This window comes from Syzygium oleosum, unplaced genomic scaffold (assembly GCF_021117445.2).
Source record: "Syzygium oleosum isolate NSW1041296 unplaced genomic scaffold, Sole_v2.1 Sole_v2.05, whole genome shotgun sequence".
NCBI lineage: Eukaryota > Viridiplantae > Streptophyta > Magnoliopsida > Myrtales > Myrtaceae > Syzygium > Syzygium oleosum.
The window spans coordinates 7,496,027-7,516,921 of NW_026607489.1; the positions used below are offsets into that span (position 1 = coordinate 7,496,027).

The following is a 20,895-nucleotide window of genomic DNA, read 5'->3' on the forward strand; positions in this document are numbered from 1 at the left end:
CCCATACTCCTGAACAAAATGGAATAGTTGAAAGAAAGAATAGAACTTTGCAAGAAATGGCTAGAACTCTTCTATTTGAAAACAAAACTCCAACACATTTTTGGGCTGAAGCTGTTTCAACAGCCTATTATATTTCAAATAGAATTTTTCTAAAACAAATTCTTGAAAAGACCCCTTATGAATTGTTTAAAGGTAAAATTCCTAATATCTCTTACTTCTTGATATTTGGATGTAAATGTTTTATTTTCAAAAATTCTAATGATCGTATTGGTAAGTTTGATGAAAAGTCAGATGAAGGAATTTTCCTTGGATATTCAACTACAAGCAAAGCTTACAGAATATACAACAAAAATACTCAAACAGTGGAAGAATCATTGAATGTCAAGTTTGAAAATTCAATTCAGACTCAACAAGATGACTCTGACACTGAAAATCCAGTATTCGAAGAATCTGACAAAGCATCTGATGAATTGACGGCAAGTGAAAGTGATTAAAATCAAAGATCTGTGAAGCTCAGGAATCTTCAAACCAACAGGATAATGAAGAATCATCAAATTCCAATGATGAAAACGATGAAAGATTCAACAAAAATCAGAAGCATAAATCCAGTCATCCCAAAGACCTCATCAGTGGAAATTTAGATGAAGGAATCAAAACCAGAGTAAAGGCAAAAGAAGTCATAAATACGTTAGCTCTCATAGCTGAAGTCGAATCAAAGAATGTTGAAGAAGACTTGAAAGATGAAAGCTGGATTGAAGCCATGCAAGAGGAACTATTACAATTTAAGATCAATCAAGTATGGGAACTCGTTCCTAGACTCAAGAATCACTCGGTTATTGGAGCAAAATGGGTATTTCAAAATAAACTGGATGATCAAGGAAAAATCGTCAGGAATAAAGCGAGACTTGTGGCCAAAGGATATTCACAAGAGGAAAGAATAGATTACGATGAAACATATGCTCCGGTGGCCAGGTTAGAAGCAATAAGAATTTTACTAACTTATGCTTGCTTCTGTGATTTTAAACAGTTTCAGATGGACTTCAAAAGCGCATTCTTGAATGGTTACATCAAAGAGGAAGTATATGTAGAACAACCTCCAGGTTTTGAGATCCTCACAAGCCTGATCAGATATATACTCTCAAGAAAGTATTATACGGTCTCAAACAAGCACCATGTGCTTGGTACGAAAGACTGAGCAGCTTTCTGGAACAAAATGAATTCACAAAAAGTAACGTAGATATTACCCTATTCATCAAAAGAAAAGGTTAAACAAATCGAAAATGGCACCTTTCTTTGTTAAGAAAAGTATGCCAGGGAAATTGCGAAAAAGTTTGGTATGACGGAAACTCCAATGTCATATTCCATTAAACTAGATAGGGATGAAAAAGGAAAATCAGTAGACAAAAAATTATATGGAAGCATGATTGACTCACTTTTATATTTAACTACTTCAAGACCAAATATTCTGTTCAGTGTTTGTTTGTGTGCAAGATTTTAGTCAGAACCAAAGGAATCTCACCTTACTGCAGTCAAACGAATTATCAAATATGTGGTATTCAAAAGGATCAAATTTTACTCTCATTGGATATTCTGATACTGATTATACTAGTTGTAAGATAAACAAGAAAAGTACTTTTGGAACGTGTCAATTGATAGGACACATGCTTGTTTCATGGTATTCAAAGAAGTAGCAAACCGTAGCTCTTTCTACAGCAGAAGTAGAATACGTCTCATTTGGAAGTTGTTGTGCTCAAATCCTTTGGATGAAGCAACAATTGAGAGACTTCAACGTCAAAGACTCAACTGTGGAGATCAAGTGTGACAATACCAGCGCCATTAATCTGACAAAGAATCCTATTTTGCATTCAAGAGCTAAGCATATCGATATTAAGCATCATTTTATCCGAGATCATGTTCTAAAAGGAGATATTAATGTTCAATTCATAGACACTAAATAGCAATTAGCTGACATTTTTACTAAACCCCTAGAAAAGAAAAGTTTCGAGTTTATTAGAGATAAACTAAACATTATTAACCCGCTTTATTGAGCTAACTCATATTGCATCTGATCACGTATTTGATCAAGCACATATTTGAAGCGTCTGATTTTGGCGCACAACTCATCTTATAAAAGATACGTATCTCTCATATATTTTGAATGATATGATTGTTTGAAATAAGTTGTCTGGAATGATACCATTTGGGAATTAAAATTCCAAAATTTTCAGAATACAATTTCCGAAATTTCCATTAACTGTCAATTGACAGTTTCCAAAAATGGTTTTATAAGAACCGAAATGTTGTATTTCTCGGTTTAAACCCTTCTTCTTCTCTCTCGTTTTCACTTTCTCACAAACACAATTTCCTCACTGAAATCCTAAAAATCCCATCTTTCTCTTCCGAAACTTCAAATATCTTCAATGGCGCCTAAGTCGACCTCTAAATTGTAGAAAGGAACCAAGGGCTCTAGAAGATCAAATCGTCTCGCTAGAATGTTCACTACGGCAAAACACGATGGAGAACCAGAGAAGATTGACATCTCCGACACGGGTTCTAACAATGAGTCGTCTGAAGGTAAGAAATCTCCGAGAATCCCTGTCTATGAGCGTGATCGTTTTGGTAGAGTAAGGCAACTGATAAAGGCCATCAAAATACTTCGAGAAAATTGAAGTGATCATAGCACTGTCAATGTGGTATATAAGACACTAGGTTTTTTGTCTGAATGAGAGGTTGTGGAAGAATATGAAAAATGTCTAAGGTTTAGAAAAACACCTGTTGCTGAAAAGGGCATTATACTTAAAGAGATATCTAGTGTTAAGGAAACCCCTACAATAGGAAAAAAAGGGATCTCTAGAAAAGGAAAAGAAAAAATAAGGTAATAGTCGAATGTTGGTGCAGATGAATTTGTTGGTGAGGAGGACCTTTAGACTGAAGAGAAAAGCAAGAACATTGACTCCAGAAAGGAGGACAATGACGAGAAATTATATACTGAATTTGTGCCTATATCTGGCATTCCCCCTGATGATAAGAAAAGAGATAGCTTGTTCAGAAACAAGACACATCAGATTACTTATAACTCTCTCTTAGCCAGAGGAGTCATGAATAATAGGGTAGTAGACTTCAATTTCTTCGAAAACTTCAATATCAAGATTCAGAAGCTGATTGAGAATTTTAATTTTTAGAGAATGTGTTCTCTCTCCCACAAGGTTTACTCTGAACTTACTGCTTACTTCTATTCCAATTTATCCTTCAATTCTCTACTGAGATCGAATTCTCTGTTTTTCTGCCATCCTAGGAGTAACGCATACTGAATTTTCTTTCATTCCTACTAATTCTGATTCGGCATACCGATCTTTGTCTGGTAACTCATCTTTTATCAGAGGTTTAACATCTCACGTATGTCATATTCTTTTTCCTCTCAACTCCATTGTATTGCACAAAATAATCATAAACTGTCTCAGATCCAAAGGATCCTCTAAAACTGATGTATCTAGATATGAGGCAAAGCTGATATGAGCAATTTAGAACACCTTTCCTATTTCTTTGTCCCATTTGATCCTTCTACAAATGTACAGATCTATCAAGAAGAGTAAAGGTCAACTTCCTTATGGAGCTCTGATTACTGCTATTTTTGAGTACTTAAAAATTTCTATTCCTACAAAACTCAAAGGCAAACTTCTTCAAAGCATGACTGTAGGGGAACTTATGATAACCAAAATAGGATATATATTTGATGGAGAAAGTTGGAAGAATAAAAAGGGTGAAATTGTTCCAGTGAAGCCGATGAGTGAACGAGAACCTCTAGTGAGAAAGAGGAAAGTGACGAAGATCGCCTCAAGATCAAACAGACTAGCAAAAAGGAGACAAGTTGTGGCCAGTGATTCTGATGAAATGGAGATATCGGATGAAAAATCTGATGTGCAATCTCAGGCTGATGCTCGAAGCCTTGAGGAAATAAGGTTTGTACAATGGCTACTTAATGAAGAAGCCAAACATAAAGCTCATGCAGACAGACATGCTGCAACTCAGCTAGAAATTCAAAGGCTGAGAGATGAGGATGAAAGCTTGATGCAATCATTAAGTGACCCTATCAACAAAATTGTGATGGAGAATCAGCAAGAGCAAATGATCAATGCACAAAAAGAAACTGAAAATATTCAGTTTTTTGAAGAAGGAACCTCTAGGAGACAGGGGGAGCTTGAGCATTAAACTATTATAGAGGCTGAAATGCAGGATGAGTATGAGCAAGATAATGCTCAAAATGTTGAGGAAACTAACTTTGAACTGGCTGACATTCAGGAGGAGCAAATTCAGAATGAGCAAGAGGCAGACCCTTCAGAAGCAACATCTGAAGATTTCCCTTTTGAAGGAGTTGAACATGAAAATGTTCCATCTGAATCTCAATAGAAAAGAAAAGAGAAGCAAGTAGAATTTGCTGACATTCAGACTACCAACACTCCCTCTGGATATGATATCTCATCATCTATGTCAGATCATGCAGCCATTACAGATCTGAGGTGGAGGCAAGCAACTGTTCAGAATGAAGTCAGGGAACTCAGAAATGAACTTAAAGAAGGAATCCAGGAGTTGAAGGACTTGATGGAAGCAAGAATAAACAATCTGAAGATACAAGTCAAAACTGACGTACAAATTGCAGCAATCCACACTGCAAACATTGAAGGAAAGTTAATCAACTCTCATCAAGTATTGAGCAACAATTGAACCAATTTTCCTGCTTCAGTCTAGTACAAGTGCCTTTCCCACTTGCATCTTTTGGACCTTCATCATCTAAACCCTCTGGACCATCAGTCCATCCAGCAAATCAGCCAAACTGACCAAATACTTCCCCATCGACTAGTCTTTCTGAGCTATTTGTTTCCGCATTTGATATTTGTTTTTGATGTGCTGTGATTTGGATGTTGGCATTTGGATGTTGAACTATTATCCGAAACTGGTTATTGAACTCTTATATTGAACTCTTATTGATTATGCTATTATCTGATACTAATCCTTTCTACTTATGTCATTAAGGGGAAGAAGTATTATACAGATTATGAATGCAAATGTTGGTGTGAGCGGCAGAATGAATTGTTATACTTTAATATTATGCTGGTTTTAGAAATTAACACTGCTCAACAGAGTACTTTGTTCACATAAATATTTTTGTTGAGCATATGGATAGTTTTGTCATCATAAAAAAGGAGGAGAATGTTGAGGAAAATCTCTAATTAATTTTGAAGAAAGACAAATAATCCTTTTCTGACCTCAATTACACTTAAGTTATTTGATGCAGGTAAATACTGAGTCATCAGACTTAGTCGATGAAAGGACTTTATTATCAGACTCAAAATTTCTCGTCAGATTCAATAAGTGTTATTTTTTGCAAGTTTATGCAGGACAATCAAATTGATATCTCAAGATATCCTAATTGGCAATCACAAGATCATTCCTTAAACACGAAGAACTACACTTATGAAAATCTTGATTTGATTGTATGGACAATCAAATCACCTGGAGATAATGGTTCTTCTTCTAATAGTTATGTATCTTCTTTTGGGAAGATTCTCCAACGGGTTGATTTGGAGATCAATCCTCTATAGACTGTCCAATGGATAGATTAGAAATAGAGGAGTATAAAAGGAGTGCAAACGTCGTACAAGAAGAATAACCAGAATTGAGAATTCCAAAATCTGAATAGAGCTTCGATCTTACACACTTGTGATTACTGTCTTCCACGTTGTTACTTTAGAAATAAAATTACTTGAGTGAAGAGTGTACGTGATAATGCAATCTATCATCTGAGAAGCACTGCTCTTGTAATCTCTTGATGATTCAATAGTGAAACATAGCCAATAGGCTGCCAGCGTGGAGAGTGAACGTAGGCTTGATAAAGTCGAACCACTATAAAGATCTGTGTGCAGTATTCTCTTTCCCTAAACTTTCATTTATTACTGTTGACATTATACTGCATACATATCTGTCAGACGAGTTCGTTAAATCATCATCATAGTCATTAGACACAATTATCTGACGACAACTTATATACAAGTTTGTCATACATATCCATCTAATATTGATCATATAAGTTGTTGACCTCGACTACATTCATTATGCACGTTTAAATCATTCAAATTGGTAAAATCACATATTCACCCTCCTCTAGGTGATAGCACTAGCCGTAACATATGTACATTGGGGGATACCTTCTTGAGGGTTAAGCGGTCTGATGCAAACTATTCTGGAAGAGGAATATTTGCTAGGTCCTCCCGATAAGGAAGTTGGTCCTGCGACTTGCCAGAATCGCCACATCCATGTTCGATAGCCATTGATGTCGCGTGCTTAACAGGGTCATCAATAAACGTCACGATAGAGTCCTTTCGGAAAGTTAAGTAGATCACTGCAATGATGTAGATGGCCATGAGTGGGAACACTAGGATTCCGACGAAAACATTGGCAACTTTGGGAAGACTGTTGTGGATTAGCCAGTCAACAAAGCCCGTACTGAGGTAGTAGATGTTGATACCGATGAGTCCCACTCCTAGGAACCACGAGATCACAATAATCTGCATCGACAGTCGCAAAAGATGCGGAAATAAAGGATTGTCATTTAGCTCATAATTCACATGTTCTTCTGCATTGCTCCGAGTTCTTCCATCTTTTTTAACTATTGGTATCTCTTTAGGACTTCTGAAATAAAGAATCGAGATCAAATCGTGTAAAGATCAGAAGACAAACTTACGTAGATTGAGTTTTTGTGGGGTCCCATCTTTGTTGCACTGCTACTGAACTTAAGGAGTGGGATAAGAGCAAACGGAAGCTCAAATGATAGTATCATCTGAGAAACAGCATTAATTGCATCATATAACATATGGAATCAGAATAAATTGCACACATATGGTCACCAAATGATGACAGAGAGAATTCAAATGTAGAAGTGGCAGGAGACTTTGGAATTTGCATACCGACGCGATGATGATGAGCCTACCGGCACCCGAAGATCCGCCGATGATAGAGACAATGAGACTCGGTGTAATGGCTATGCATCGAGTCAGTAGGTTTCTTTTCCATTGCTTCATTTTGAGTTCCAAGAATCCCTAAGCAATTATACAACACACAAACAAATTAGACTTGTTCGAGTGTTCACTTTAAACAGCTAATTGCATGAAATTTCTTAATTAACAACCTGCATGATGTATTGGCCTGCATAGGTTCCTGTGATTGTGGAGCTTTGTCCTGAAGCTAGCAATGCAATGGCATAAACCGTCGAGCTAGATCTACCCAACACATTCTGTAAAAACATGTATATAGGACAATAATAAGAGTCTTATTCTTAGCTATAAGGTTATGTTGTGGTCCAACTGGTTTATAGTCTCTGTTAGGAATTGGAACCTTGAGGAGGAATGCAGCGGAATTGAGAGTTAGATCGCCGCATCGACTTGCAATCTCGCTCGAAAGATTGTCGCTCGAGCAGATGGTGCCAGACACAGACACAACGGCGACGTTGATCAAGAATGCCATGAATAATGCGAACCCACTTTCTATGAGGAAAAACCGACAGGCATCCTGCAAAGATTGACGAGACAAAATCAAGAGTGCAGGTATTCTTTAGATAATTGCAAAAAAGGTGCATGTTAGAAAGCGTTGTCAAAAAAATTTCCCTAGAAACATGAATGTATAAAAAACGAATGGCAAAATTTTCATGTTGCTGTATTAACAAAAAGCCTGTCTGCAGAAATTGAGCGTACGCAATTGATAAATTGTATATTTTACTAACATAATTAGCAGAAACACAAGTTACAATAATCGAACGCACATCACACCGTCTAAAGAGTGGCCTTGCTTTTTTAACATGGAATAAGACCTTCACCTAAGAAAACTTTAAACAGTATTAAAGATGAAGTTAGGAATTTTGTACATTGATGCCTCGAACCGATCTCGGGACTTTCCTGGACAAAACCAAAGCAGAATGGAGGAACAAGTTGTGCCTGTTGACAAGCAATGGAAGTCTCAAATCTAAAAATGGCACAAGCAATTTCATGTATAAAATAGACAGTGTGAGATTTACTATAAAGTGATAGCATACGGCATCACGAGTGCGCCGAGCAAAGCGATGGCATCGCCGGTGGCGCTGTTCCCAGAGAGCTTGGGGATGAACATTCCCTCCAAGACCTTCGAAGCGGGAGGCTTCACGTAGCTCAGTTCGCCGAAGAAACAAGCCGCCATTAAGAATACTAATGTAGTTATCAGCAATTCCAGCTTCCGAATCTACCAACCGAACATTGAGAACGACTTTCTTAGTGGATCGAAACAATCATGGTACCGAAATTGAGAGCAACATCGAATTACATGACGGCAAAACAAATTCGGCCGTCGTCAAATTAGCGTGACTATAATATAATTGGCATTGGTAAGTCAAAGAAAATTAATACACACGTTCTTGATTAATTATATGGAATTCCAAGTAAAGTATACCCCATATCTCTGCAGGCCCAGAAGCACGAGCGTGCTGCAACCAGTAACCAAAACTCCAGCCCACACTGGGATGTGAAACAATATGTTAAGTGCAAAGGCTGTCCCAATCACTGCGTACATTAAATTGGTTGGTTAGTAAATTTAGTTATACTGGCAAATGCGATGGTAAGTAACTACGCACGACTATCATACGACGCATTCGATGAATCATCGAACAGAGAGGTTTAGAACTAGGGGACTGCGACGCGATTTTTTGATCCAGTGTTTCAAGATGTATTTGTGATATGCATGAATCAAAACTCTACTATGTCAGCTTGCGGATGCAGCTGTCTTTGAGTAAGGTTGAATAATTTAGAGATGAAAAGGTTGGATATGTTCTTGCAATCACATGTTTTGTGTTGATCTGCTCGAGATGACATTTTTCTATCTCCATCTTTGTCTCTATCTAGTGTTTGGTGAATGTAATCTATCTAAATAAGGGTAGCTGTGAAATTTCTCGCTAAATAATCAACAGTTGAGATATGTTAAGACATGAAAATGAGACATTGTGTATGTTCTGTTGTTACCCAAAAAAAAAAAAAAAGTCTGTCTACTTTTTTTTCTATTTTTGTGTAATAGAAAAAATAATCCAGTGATTGTACTGAACAGATTTGTGTAATATGGTACCTATGGTTTTTACTTTTTATTTTTGTATTGAAGCACACAAAAGATCAACATTTTGTTGAATTACATGACAACAAATGCTTTATTTTTCACTTATTAAAGTCATGTCGTTTATTTAGGGATAAATCTATTCTAAATCCTAACATTTATTGCGAAAGTGCAACCAAGTCCTAAAATTTTCAGATTGTGTAATCATGTCCTAAAATTGTCAAATTGATACAATCAAGTCTCTACTTTTGTTCAACTTGGTTAATGGACAATGCTAATATGCCTTTTTTCTATTACTTTCTTAAGAGATGTGCCACCCAAATGGGGCCCCCCAAGTGCTACGTCATAAAAAAAACTTAAAAAGAAAAAAAGAAAAAAAGGAAAATACATCCAAAAACCCTAAATTATGCCCATTGTAACACATTTACCCTAAATTTTTTTTGTTGTGACACCAAAAATCCTAACATATGCACATTGTGACACATTTACCGCAAACTTTTCTTGTGACATCAAAAATCCCAAACTATGCATATTATGACACATTTACCCTCGGTTAGGGTTATGTTAAAAATTTCCGTTAAAAACTTTGCCGTAGCGCGAGTTACTATTCATCGTCTCGAAGTTACTGTTCATCCTCTTCGACCTCGCGTTCGCTCGGCCAGAGCTCTTTTGAAGCTCGTCTGTCGCAGCCCACTGCCACCTGGACCTCTGAGAGCTTCGTCATAACTGCCGACCATGGCGGCCGTGAGCTTCGAGATCGGATTTGGCTTCGAAGCTCGCGGCCGCCATGGCCGCTCGAGCTCGAAGCTTGGCCATGGTGGCCGCTTGAGCTTGAAGCTTGGCCGAGAGCCTCTCTCCCTTTATTCAGATGATGACGAAGAAGAAGAAGATGATGACAAAGTTGAAGATGAAGATCCACTTCGGCCAAGCTTTGCCCTTAGGCCAAGCTTCGAGCTCGAGCGGACGCCATGGCCAAGCTTCGACCTCTCGCGGCCATGGCGGCTGCGAGCTTCGAAGCCAAATCCAATCTCGAAGCTCGCGGCCACCATGGTCGGCAGTTGTGACGAAGCTCCTGGAGGTCCAGACGGCGGTGGGCAACAACGAACGACCTCCAGAAGAGCTTTGGCCGAGCGAACCCGAGGTTGAAGACGATGAACAGTAACTCGCGATGAATAATAATTTTTTTGAATTTTTTTTGAAAAAATTTTCTAAGCGCCACGTTAGAGTTTTTAACGGAGATTTTTAACGTAACCCTAACGGAGGGTAAATGTGTCACAATGTGCATAGTTTGGGGTTTTTTGTTCCACAAAAAAAGTTCGGGATAAATGTGTCACAATGGACATAGTTTTGGGTTTTTGATGGTATTTAATAGGACAAAAAATTAAAAAGAAAAAAGAAAAAGAGGATAAAAAAGGATAAATATTAAAATATAAAAAGCTAAAAAAAATTTAAAGAATAAAGATAATACTGTCGATTATTTTACTTCGCCATGAGGCCGGCGGCCCTCGCATGGGTCAAGGCAAGGGCTTGCAAGCACTCCTCATGTCGCGCCGTGGCGGCAATGGTGTCGCCATGAAGTGGGAAATTTCACTAAATTGGAAATTGTTAAACTTCGTGCACTTGGTGTTGATTATAATTTTTTTATTTTCATTGTGGAGATTTGGTGATTGATGATATCATGTGGGGGCACAGATTTTGGCCAACAAGGCTACCGACTGTTTTAAGCATGTCAACGTCATAAAAGTCCATTGACACTTCGAGATGCAGATCCAAACTGCAACTGCTCCATTAATAAACCATGGACCAACCTTCAAACCTCTCTTCTGATCATCCTTACTACCCCAAAGAAGAAAGGCCCTTGTAAAGACATCTTAACTCACCCATCTCAGGAGTATGTTCATCTCCCTCCCTTGCAGGACTTTTGGTACACTTCCAATTATAAGTTAATATCTTAACCCTATCCTCAGATGTTGTAAAGAAACACCCCATCCTTAGGCCAGTAGAAGGAGAAAAGCATAAAGAGTGCGAACTCGATATGTGTGGATGGAAAAAGTTGATGCAGATATATGACAACTAAAGAATGGTTCATAAAAGGAAATATAAGATACCGAACACGAGTTTCATGACCTGATATGATAAAAGGCGGGATCATTCGTTCTATAAAGAGTGCACTAAATGTCTATTAAATCGAGAGAGAGAGAGATACCTTCAGGTATATCGGCGGCTATAACTGCCACTTCAGCCAAAAGCCATAAACAATACTTCACCATCAGTGGGTACTCGACCTTACATAGCTCAGCCAGGTGTTTGCCTGAAATTCCGAAATATTTAGAAAAGATAAGTCAATGATCTCAGTCAAGAAAATGCAAGAGTGTTCATGAGCAGGAAAAATAGTCATAAATTTTTCCTTATATTTCTTAAACAAATGATTACCTGTGGTCACTCCGAGATTAGCAGCTAGCGATTGGATGATGAGAGCAAATATCAATCCAATGAGTATAACCCACAGAAGCTGACCATATGATCCAACAAATTATAAAAAAAATTGGCACAAAAAATTTATGGATACATTATATAATTGTATAAGTATGAACATATATACTTTGTGTATTGGTGTTCTTTTGTGTTACCTCGTATTCATGATTCGCTCCAGCTTGTAGATCAGTTTCCACTGCAACATCGATTGTAGAACCATGAATTCAACACGAACTCATCCAAACGCCGCATGCATGCATGCACGCAAACACACACACACTCTGAGAGAGAGAGAGAGAGAGAGAGAGAGAGAGAGAGAGAGAGAGAGAGAGAGAGAGAGAGAGAGTTTACAGTTTCCTGGGTCAAGATATGCAAGGGAAACGAGAAAACCAGGACCAACAAATGATAAGAAGCGTCTCAGTCCAGGTTTCTGAATAACCACAAGGACAAATGCAATTAGATCAGAAACTTATATAGCAAAGTCAGTGGTCCTGCATGTATTTTTTAACTTTTTACACGCGCTCCCTGCTAAGAACTCCTGGGACATGGGACACAGTGAAAGGCGACCTGACATGATTCCCATAGCAAGTGATTCAACATATTAGTGTTTCTTGCTTTCTTCCTCTCTCTCTTTTTCTTTTTCGTAATGGACAACATTAGAGTCTAGCAAACAAGCTAGTCCCGTAGAATTGTAATTGTTTTGGCCCATTTAAGGTTGGAAATCTGGGGACTCGTTGCAGGTTATATTCCGTGAATTTCTGAGAAAGACGAGAGAGAGAACCTGATTTTGTGAGTCCTCTTGATGCGTGGAATTAGGGGGATCAAAGGGTGGGGTCGTGCCCTCCACGTTAATGTCCACTATACTTTTGCTCCCTTCCAATGTTGTTGGGGCTCCTGCACTTGCCACCTGATGCTCCTCCTGCATATTCTCTCTCCTATTTCTCTCTATCTCTCTCTCAATACACCCTCTGCTTTTCGTGAAGCAACTGATGAGCTTGATTTATACCTGCTTCATTTCAAGTTGCGTGTTGCGTTGCAAACACAGTGGCTTTTGACTTATATGGACAACTACTGTAATTATATTATCTTGCAGGCAACTGGCTATGTCCTTGATGGTTTTATAAACAAAAGTCACCATCTTTGGTCGCTCAGTAGACAAAAAAAAAAAAGTCAGACAACTATAGGGAAGGAATTAACTAAGAGCATGCAGACACGAATCCTGCTTAAAAATGTCAGTTTCGCTTTCTAATTTGATATTTGGACTGAAATTCCGTGAGATGCACCTCACATATTCCCTCTTTGTATTCTTTCAAGTTTTGTCGGATACATTAAGAAGGATCTCCAAAAATCCAATACTATTATTACAGTGACGGATTATAACCGTGCCTTTTGAATAAGTGCCGAGTCATAGTTAACACGCGATTAACTACAGTCGGCCACGTCATTTGGTATGCTAATTTTGTAAACCAATCTCGATACGTCCCCAACTTTACTCTTTTTCTTTAGGATGACTTAATACATACATATATACGTACCTAAACCCCTCATCATGCGCCACATATTCTACGTGTGACCATGGAAAAATTGAGCCCTTACGATATAATTTATTTGTTTGTTGGTGTTTGTCTCTCAATATATTCCCACTTTATAAAGAAAAATATAGACGATGACGTGTGTGCTTTGATCAGAATAGGCGGCTGCCTCTGTAGGGTAGCTTTCTGGAAGTTAGACCATGCACGATGAGTCCAAACTCTTGAAAACCGAAACGAAAGGAAGACCCACAGAAGATTCTAATTGTATGCACGGACAATGTAGAAACATCAACGGGTTCGAACGTTTTATAACTCGTATGTCCGGCCTGCCGCACAAGAGATGCCCCATGTCCGAATCAGCCCGACCCCATCAGAATATGAAAAGTAAATAATCTAAAGCATCAAAGTGAGCTATTCATCATTGTTTGACCCCAATACAGCAATGAAAAGATGTGAAATTGATGATTCCAACATCAAATCGGCAGGAAACGTTGTGTTAGGGATCAAAATCAAAGGATGGCCTGAAACTGATTCGCAGGAATTTGTCTCTGTTAAATTATATCTCGAGTTTGAGCTGTTTATGAATCCCGATCCGATTGAATAAATATTAAAGTTTGGCTGTATTTGTGTTACGATTAAAATATAAAAAAAATTCTTATGAACTAAAAGACAAAAGAAGGGCCTCCCATATATTAGCTTATGCGGTGGGTCCAAATCAAAAAAGGGCAAAGTTGTTGACTCCTGTAGAAGAAGAGTACGGGCATGGGTTCCAAAGCACAGTAAAGGTTTAAGTGGGTTCCTTCATGTGGCCCAATTCCCTAAAAAATCCCCAACTTTAGCCTTTATCTCAAATATATCCAAAACTTTTTTTTGTCTAATAAAAAACCTCAAACTTTTACTTTTGTCCCAAATCTACCCCGTTTACTATTTATCTAATTTTTTAATATTATTTTTTATTTTTTCGAATTTTTTTATTTTCTTTTTTTCTTTTTTTTTCACCTTCAACCTCCGGCCGGTCGCCGATCCGGCGACCGGCCAGAGGTGAGGGCCGGCGAGGTCGGCCCCCGCCGGCGCCGGCGAGGCCTCGGCCTCGCGCTTGGCGAGGCCGAGGCCGGCGGCCGGGGCCGAGCCTCGCCGATCGCCGGCCTCGAGTTGCGGGCGAGGCCGACCGAGGCCGAACCTCGCCGTTCCGGGCGAGGCCGACCTCGCCGGCGGCCGGCGGGGCCGATGGCGAGGTCGGCCTCGCCGTTGTCGGGCGAGGCCGAGCCTCGCCCAGCCGGCGGGGCCGAGCCTCGCCCGGTGCCGGCGGGCCGACCCTCGCCGGATCCGGCGAGGCTCGGCCCCGCCGGCCGCCGGCGAGGTCGGCCTCGCCCAAAGAACGGCGAGGTCGGCCTCGCAGACGCGAGGTCGGCTCGCACGCCGGCGGGCCGACCTCACCGGTCCTCGCCTCTTGCCGGTCGCCGGACCGGCGACCGGCCGGAGGTTGAAGGTAAAACAAAAAAATAAAAAATTCGAAAAAATAAAAAATAAAATTAAAAAATTGGATGAATAGTAAACGGGGTAGATTTGGGACAAAAGTAAAAGTTTAGGGTTTTTTATTAGACAAAAAAAGTTTGGGATATAATTGGGACAAAGGCTAAAGTTGGGGTTTTCTTAGGGAATTCGGCCCCTTCACGTAGACTTGGAGCCGCACAGCAGAAGTGCGGGATTGAAGGGCCGCACAATGACTTCCTAGTGAGCTGTCGCACGAAGAACAAAAAGAAAAATAAGAAAAATCAAAGAGTGCGGAGCTCTGCACTTGGCCGTGAGCGGAGCTGGAACACACCTGAATTTGTGTTGTGAGTTTTATATTCAAATTGAGCTTTTTATTTATTTGTAAACAATTTGGGTTCGGGTCTTAATTTAGGTGTGAGATTGTGACTATGATTCTCTGATTATAGTGGATTATTAGCTGATGGCTCTTCCCATAGATGTAGGTACCGACACTCGGACTGAACCACGTAAATCTTTTGTGTCATTTATCATTCCTCGTTTATTTCTTTGACTCTCTCACATTGATTTAATTACAAGATCCTAGTTAACTTCCGCGTTAAAATTACAACAGTCTTGGCAATGAAATATCTTTCATCGAAAGTCGTTTTTCGGTTTATTAAGAAAATATAGGTTCTATGGCGATTCCGGGCAGAATATATCACGAGAGCACAAGAAATCGATAGATATACTTTAACGGAATTGAATCAACATCAAAGTACAAAACACTTTGCCGAAATTTATTCGACGACAAAGTGAAATGATAGAGAGATACAATGACGAAAATTTAAAAGCTAAACCAAGATACATGTCAGAATTCAATCGATGACAAGATATCTTGAAACTACAGCTACGATACAAGAATTGAAAGTTAACAGGTTTTGTTTTTTTTTGTTCAAGGGAGGGATTTCAATGATGCACAAAAACTAGTATTTATAGTAGTTACAACGTAACTACCCATAAGATTCTTTAGCAGTTTCAACCATGCCTTTACATTTCCAAGACTTCCGGCTCCATATATCCATGTTGGCATGATATCTTATCTCCAGACAGTTAATCCTTCGAAGTCACATCTTCATATTCCACCTTGTTCGTCGTTGTCTTTGATCTAAGTTGTTAATCTTTCAAATTCGCCTTCTAATCATATGATCTGTTGTGCTTCATTGTCTTATTCACAAGCAGTTTCAATTTCAAAAGCCACTATGTCTGAACTTCGCGCCCCACTTTTACTCACAAAAAACAGTTAGTTTTCAAATGACTTCTTATTCAGTTGTGAATTGATATATTTTCCCTTACCAACATTTAGTCAATTTCACTATGACAATCGTCAACCAGCCACTATCACATACCGATAACTGATCCAGCTGGTCATTGAACCAGCCGCTATCATGTATCAACAACTTATCATGATTATCAACATGTATGATCATCGGCAATAACGTATATAATCAGTACGGCCATTGACAAAGATTCCTATACCGATAGCCACTTCACTTGACCTCAGGTCGTGTGCTTACTCACGTTGATATCATGCCGATTGTAATGGCTTGGCTAATTTTTTGTGTAAATAGGAACATGTCCAAAAAAACAAGCAGACTTTCAAGGCGGAAAACGATCTCAAACACCTCTAGAAGTTGGCACCGTGGCACCGGGCTTTACTGGTTGTATTTACGGGCTTCGTAACTCTACCAAGGTTGAAAATTATGCCCCGTTAAAGCCAAGGTGCGCGGATTTTTTTTCTTTATATTTGAGATTTGTAAATTGTTAAGTAATTCCATTTTCAATCATCTGACTGTATGTTAGAGTTTTTAGACCAAATTTTATTTCTGTTAAATTTAGGCCAGTTATTTTTCCCCCTATTTCCAGCAAGGTCGACCAACGGTCAAGCAATGTCTGTTCAAGCTGAGCCAATATGGCCAAAAAAGAAAAAGTATAGGCATTGTAAGCTTCAATGGACATCTTGCATTCCCTTGCACTCCAACAAAAGAAAACAGGGTTTGATCTTCTTAGTGGAAATAAAGGTTTTCATTTTTTGCAAATAAAGGCTTTTCTAATTGCCAGCTTATGGGGAAATTACACAATCAATCCTAAAACTATAGTACAAATATTAATTCAATCTTAAACTTTTCAATTTTGTCAATTTAGTCCTAAATCTTTGTGCGAAATGCCAATTTAGTCCTTTTGGTCAATTTTCCCCGGAAGTCACTAACGTAGTGCACCAGTTGTCGTCGACTGTCCCACGTGACACATTTCTATGTCAGTGATTTCTGGCAAAAGTTGGCCGGAATGACTACATTAAAATTTCGCACAAAGGATGAGGACTAAATTGGCAAAATTGAAAAGTTTAAGACGAAATTAATTTATTCACCAGTTTATTGGCCAGCAATTCTAATAGCCAAATGACTTCACTTAAAAATGATCATCCGATGTCGAAGAAGTAAGAATTAATTATGAATTCTTGGAAAAGAATAACTAATAAATATGCAATCCACATTATATGATTACATAGCTTATGTCATCCTCATAAACTAGAAGAAATTGCGACTCTAGTAACAAAACCTAGGATGTGGGTCTTGCATATTTATGTTTTATCCATCTGCTTTCACCTTTAAAGTAACTTTGCATGACATTAATTGAATCAAACTAATCCTAGAACTCTTCTCCAGCGATATTTCAGAAGCCATTTTTGGTCGATAACCAAATGGACCATTCAAATGGATGTACAAAAATATATGTCGTGGCTCTAATCAGAATCCCATTGCATATATTAACTCCACTGCTCCAACATATTAAAGATCTAAACTATGTAAAATGATTTTGCTAAGGTAAGCCTGGCTAATTTTGTTGGCGACCGACTAAACTTTCTCCACGTTTGATAATCTACTTTGTTTTTTCATCTTAACGAATCCACTTGGATGGTCATCCACAAAAGACAATAGAGTAGATGCGCTTAATTAGGCCATCAAGCATTTGTTCTTCAATTATAAGATGACGGACGGAGGTGTTGGATTAAATTGCATCATGAAATAGTGTCGGCATTGCTATTGGCAGTCCTCGTGGATAACTTCTTGTAGGCAAAAACTAGATGCAAGATGATGATGAAACGGGGTTTCCTTACTAAGTAAACGTCCTGTCTTCTCGTTGGAAAGAGTGTGGTGGAAAAGCACATGAAGGGCGAGATGGAATGGTGGAACAAAGAGACAAGTATACATTGAGAGATTTTTGTTTAATCTTTCTTCTCACGACACACTTTGCTCTTAGTTACGAGAATTCATAATAATACCTCTTAGGATGATGACCATTATTCTCCAATAACTAGGTAAACATAAACTAAAAGAGGTTAACGTCCTTGAACTAAAGGAGGCAGTGATTGGGTAGGGAAGCCATTTGTAAGTTGAGTAAGAGAACAAAATTGAGTCAATAAACACACTATTGTTGCTATAATGGCTTCTTAACAATGGTACAGGGGTGGTGGCGGTGGTGGTGGTGGTTAGTTGTAGGCAATGGTAACCGTCTTACAACCGACGACAACGGTCGATGGTGGGACGGAGTTTGTTCGGCACCTCAATAACACCTTGATCCACAAACATGTTGATCAGAACATGTGATCTGATATTGGCTGCGAATACAGCCGCCGGTAAAAGACCAACATTATCTAAATTCTCTTTACAGTTTCGACCAAAAAAAAAAATCTCTCTACAGATCTTGACTTTAAGCCGCGACTGTTCATTCATTTTAGCTCCACTGACGCACGTGGTCTTGTGAAAAGATAGTACATGTTTTCGCCCAGATTAAGTATATGATAGGTATCGAGCATAACTGAAACCGTAACTATTCCTTGGTCGGACAGTGAAAGCATAGATACTCCCAAGTTGCAATTAGGTTGTCTTGTAGGTACATGGGAAGGACCGGCATTAGGGGATCAATTAACCCTACGCAGCTTCAAAACCCTAAAAGTAAGAGACAGCAAAAGAGTAGCGGTCTTGCCATTTATATCTGATAATGAAATGACAGCAAAAGACGAGCCCGACGTCAATGGCGGAGAAAAGAGTGTCTTCACGTTGCCAAAGGATTCGCCTTCGCAATTTCTCTACGTATTTCCATCAACAGATCCTCAAAGAGCATCTAGGATAGCCTTTTGACTTTTGAGAACACCGCACGCACGCACCCACCCACGACAGTTCTAGAATCCTATCACGTTACGGCGAAGAAGGCTTATTCGTATCCCTGAAGGGGCTCAAGACTGTCCAAGTCAAATCTAGGATGAGGTAATCAGATGCGTAACTCCGTGTGAAAGATTATAACTGAGACAGGCTAACTTGAACGAAAGTTTCGTTTTTTGCCGGGTTTTCGGGTTAATGCGATTGGAGGACATGTTGTCACGAGTTGGCAAAAGGGTTTAACCTCTGACAAGAGAGGAAGGTAATCTGAGATTCAAATGCGTAATCCCTTTTCTCAAGTTGACAATCAATCGAGTAATTCACCAAAGTCCAAGGGTTAAATGCATTTCAAACGTGAGCAAAGTGACTCATTTATTCTGCTCTTGCCATAATTGCTCCAGTATCATCTATCTTAAGAAGTCATTGAAAATCTTGAGAGCGACTTATTCTATCCGAAAGTATATGACGTAACCTAGATGGATGCAAAGCCGGGTAATCATACATGAGCTTTGTCCATTGTGTTTAGCATGTTCGGTCCCTACGAGTAACAACATTAGGTTCACCGGTTGATTTTACGGAAATTTTACAGTCGCTCTGGTTAGTAATTCAAAATGATTCGATATACATATCTTGTCTTAAAAAGATAGAGCATTCATTTAGAATGATAATTTGCTAGTGTGCCTTTATTTATGATTCTGGTGTTCCAAGTTAGGTTTTGTTCGAATTTCCACAGATAAAAATGCGTTATAAATTGACTTAATAGAAAAATAATTACGTGTCGCATATTATAATCCGGGATGATAGCATCATTAGTCGGAATAATAATTCTGAATTTGAGTAAAACTATTTATTGACGTGACATTAGCTTGCTCACAATTATCATCCCAAGAAGTGTAAAATTATACGCTTTCGAGGAAAATGAAAGCATTGCGAGGAAGAAAATAGACGTGTATTCATGACGCCCATGATTTTGCAAATTGCAAATACGACTCCTTTCAAGGCCGCCTTAAGTTGACTCAACACAGATTTCGGGTACATAGTTTATTTTCAGCATCCAGCGTCGAATGTTAGCGTATCCTAGGTATCTCATTCTATTGGACTACTTATGTTCTCGTCATCATGTCGACTTTCCGTGAGTTCGACACATAATCTATCGTTTCAAACTGATATTAGCTCATCGCATACGTCGACATTACTCCAACTAGCATTGGATCAGGAAAAAGTATCAAAAAAGTTTTAAAACCTATTGCATTGATACCGATTCAGTCATAAACCTTTCAATTTGACGGATTTAGTCATAGATCTTTTCACGTTTTGTCAACTGAGTTCATCCGGCCAATTTAGGCTATAAATTGCTGAAGTGGATGTCAACTGTCCTACATAGCACAGCTGGTGCCGGCCAGCCAAAATTGATCGGATAGACTGAATTGGCACAAACGCAAAAGGTTTAGGACTGAATTGGCACAATTACAATAGATTTAAAACTATTTTGGCAATTTTCCCCATAGTTAAAGGAAGAACTACACCATACATATACCCTCTTTTAAACTCCTGCGCCCTGCACCTATAGAGATGCGAGACCGCTGAACTAATTAAAATCCCAATGGACATCGAAGCACAATAGACACTCGAAGAAGAACCATAATCTTATCGTAGTCAATCAAGCGAGTTTACGATCCAGTTCAAAGCATAATGAAAGCCTCCTACGTCTGCATGGTTTTGAGAACATTCAAAGCCAAAGTGAAATGCATATTGGATTGTCTCGCCCTTTGGTGAAGCAAGGACTAGTCATGCTCCAATCCCCAAGGGGACATAATGTACTTGAGGCGCCCTGGATCTTCTGCCAAGAACTGGCTTAAGATCTGTTACTTCACGTCTTTCTTTAGGACATATTTCAAACAGTATTCAATTAATGCAATCGGCCAAGACAGGCCTAGTGAGCAGAAGCATAACTAAATCAGCTTGATGGGGCAATCAAGCATCAGCATTGTGTACCAAACGAGTATAACAAAGATGAGAATGCTACATTGTGTGAATACTCGAGAAAAAAATTGTGATGAGAGAAGCTCATTCAT

General features: G+C 39.0%; 1 protein-coding gene across 2 annotated transcripts in view; it reads right to left on the minus strand.

The window, feature by feature from the left end:
• Nucleotides 1–13,343, minus strand: part of LOC115676458 (metal transporter Nramp7.2-like) — a 28,663-nt gene extending 15,320 nt beyond the window's left edge. Inside the window, exons 1-13 of one of the 2 annotated variants that reach the window (XM_056311965.1) lie at nucleotides 12,380–13,343; nucleotides 11,950–12,028; nucleotides 11,754–11,794; nucleotides 11,557–11,635; nucleotides 11,330–11,434; nucleotides 8,473–8,582; nucleotides 8,084–8,265; nucleotides 7,916–7,985; nucleotides 7,390–7,563; nucleotides 7,184–7,288; nucleotides 6,963–7,094; nucleotides 6,740–6,835; nucleotides 5,990–6,563 (exon numbers count right to left, since the gene is read on the minus strand). In XM_056311965.1, the coding sequence (XP_056167940.1) occupies nucleotides 6,234–6,563; nucleotides 6,740–6,835; nucleotides 6,963–7,094; nucleotides 7,184–7,288; nucleotides 7,390–7,563; nucleotides 7,916–7,985; nucleotides 8,084–8,265; nucleotides 8,473–8,582; nucleotides 11,330–11,434; nucleotides 11,557–11,635; nucleotides 11,754–11,794; nucleotides 11,950–12,028; nucleotides 12,380–12,523 (1,647 nt within the window). In that variant the 5' untranslated portion in view covers nucleotides 12,524–13,343 and the 3' untranslated portion in view covers nucleotides 5,990–6,233. Of the gene's footprint in view, nucleotides 1–5,989; nucleotides 6,564–6,739; nucleotides 6,836–6,962; nucleotides 7,095–7,183; nucleotides 7,289–7,389; nucleotides 7,564–7,915; nucleotides 7,986–8,083; nucleotides 8,266–8,472; nucleotides 8,583–11,329; nucleotides 11,435–11,556; nucleotides 11,636–11,753; nucleotides 11,795–11,949; nucleotides 12,029–12,379 lie in introns of those variants that run through there. The other variant, XM_056311966.1, reaches the window with a different exon arrangement.
• Nucleotides 13,344–20,895: the final 7,552 nt, after the last annotated feature.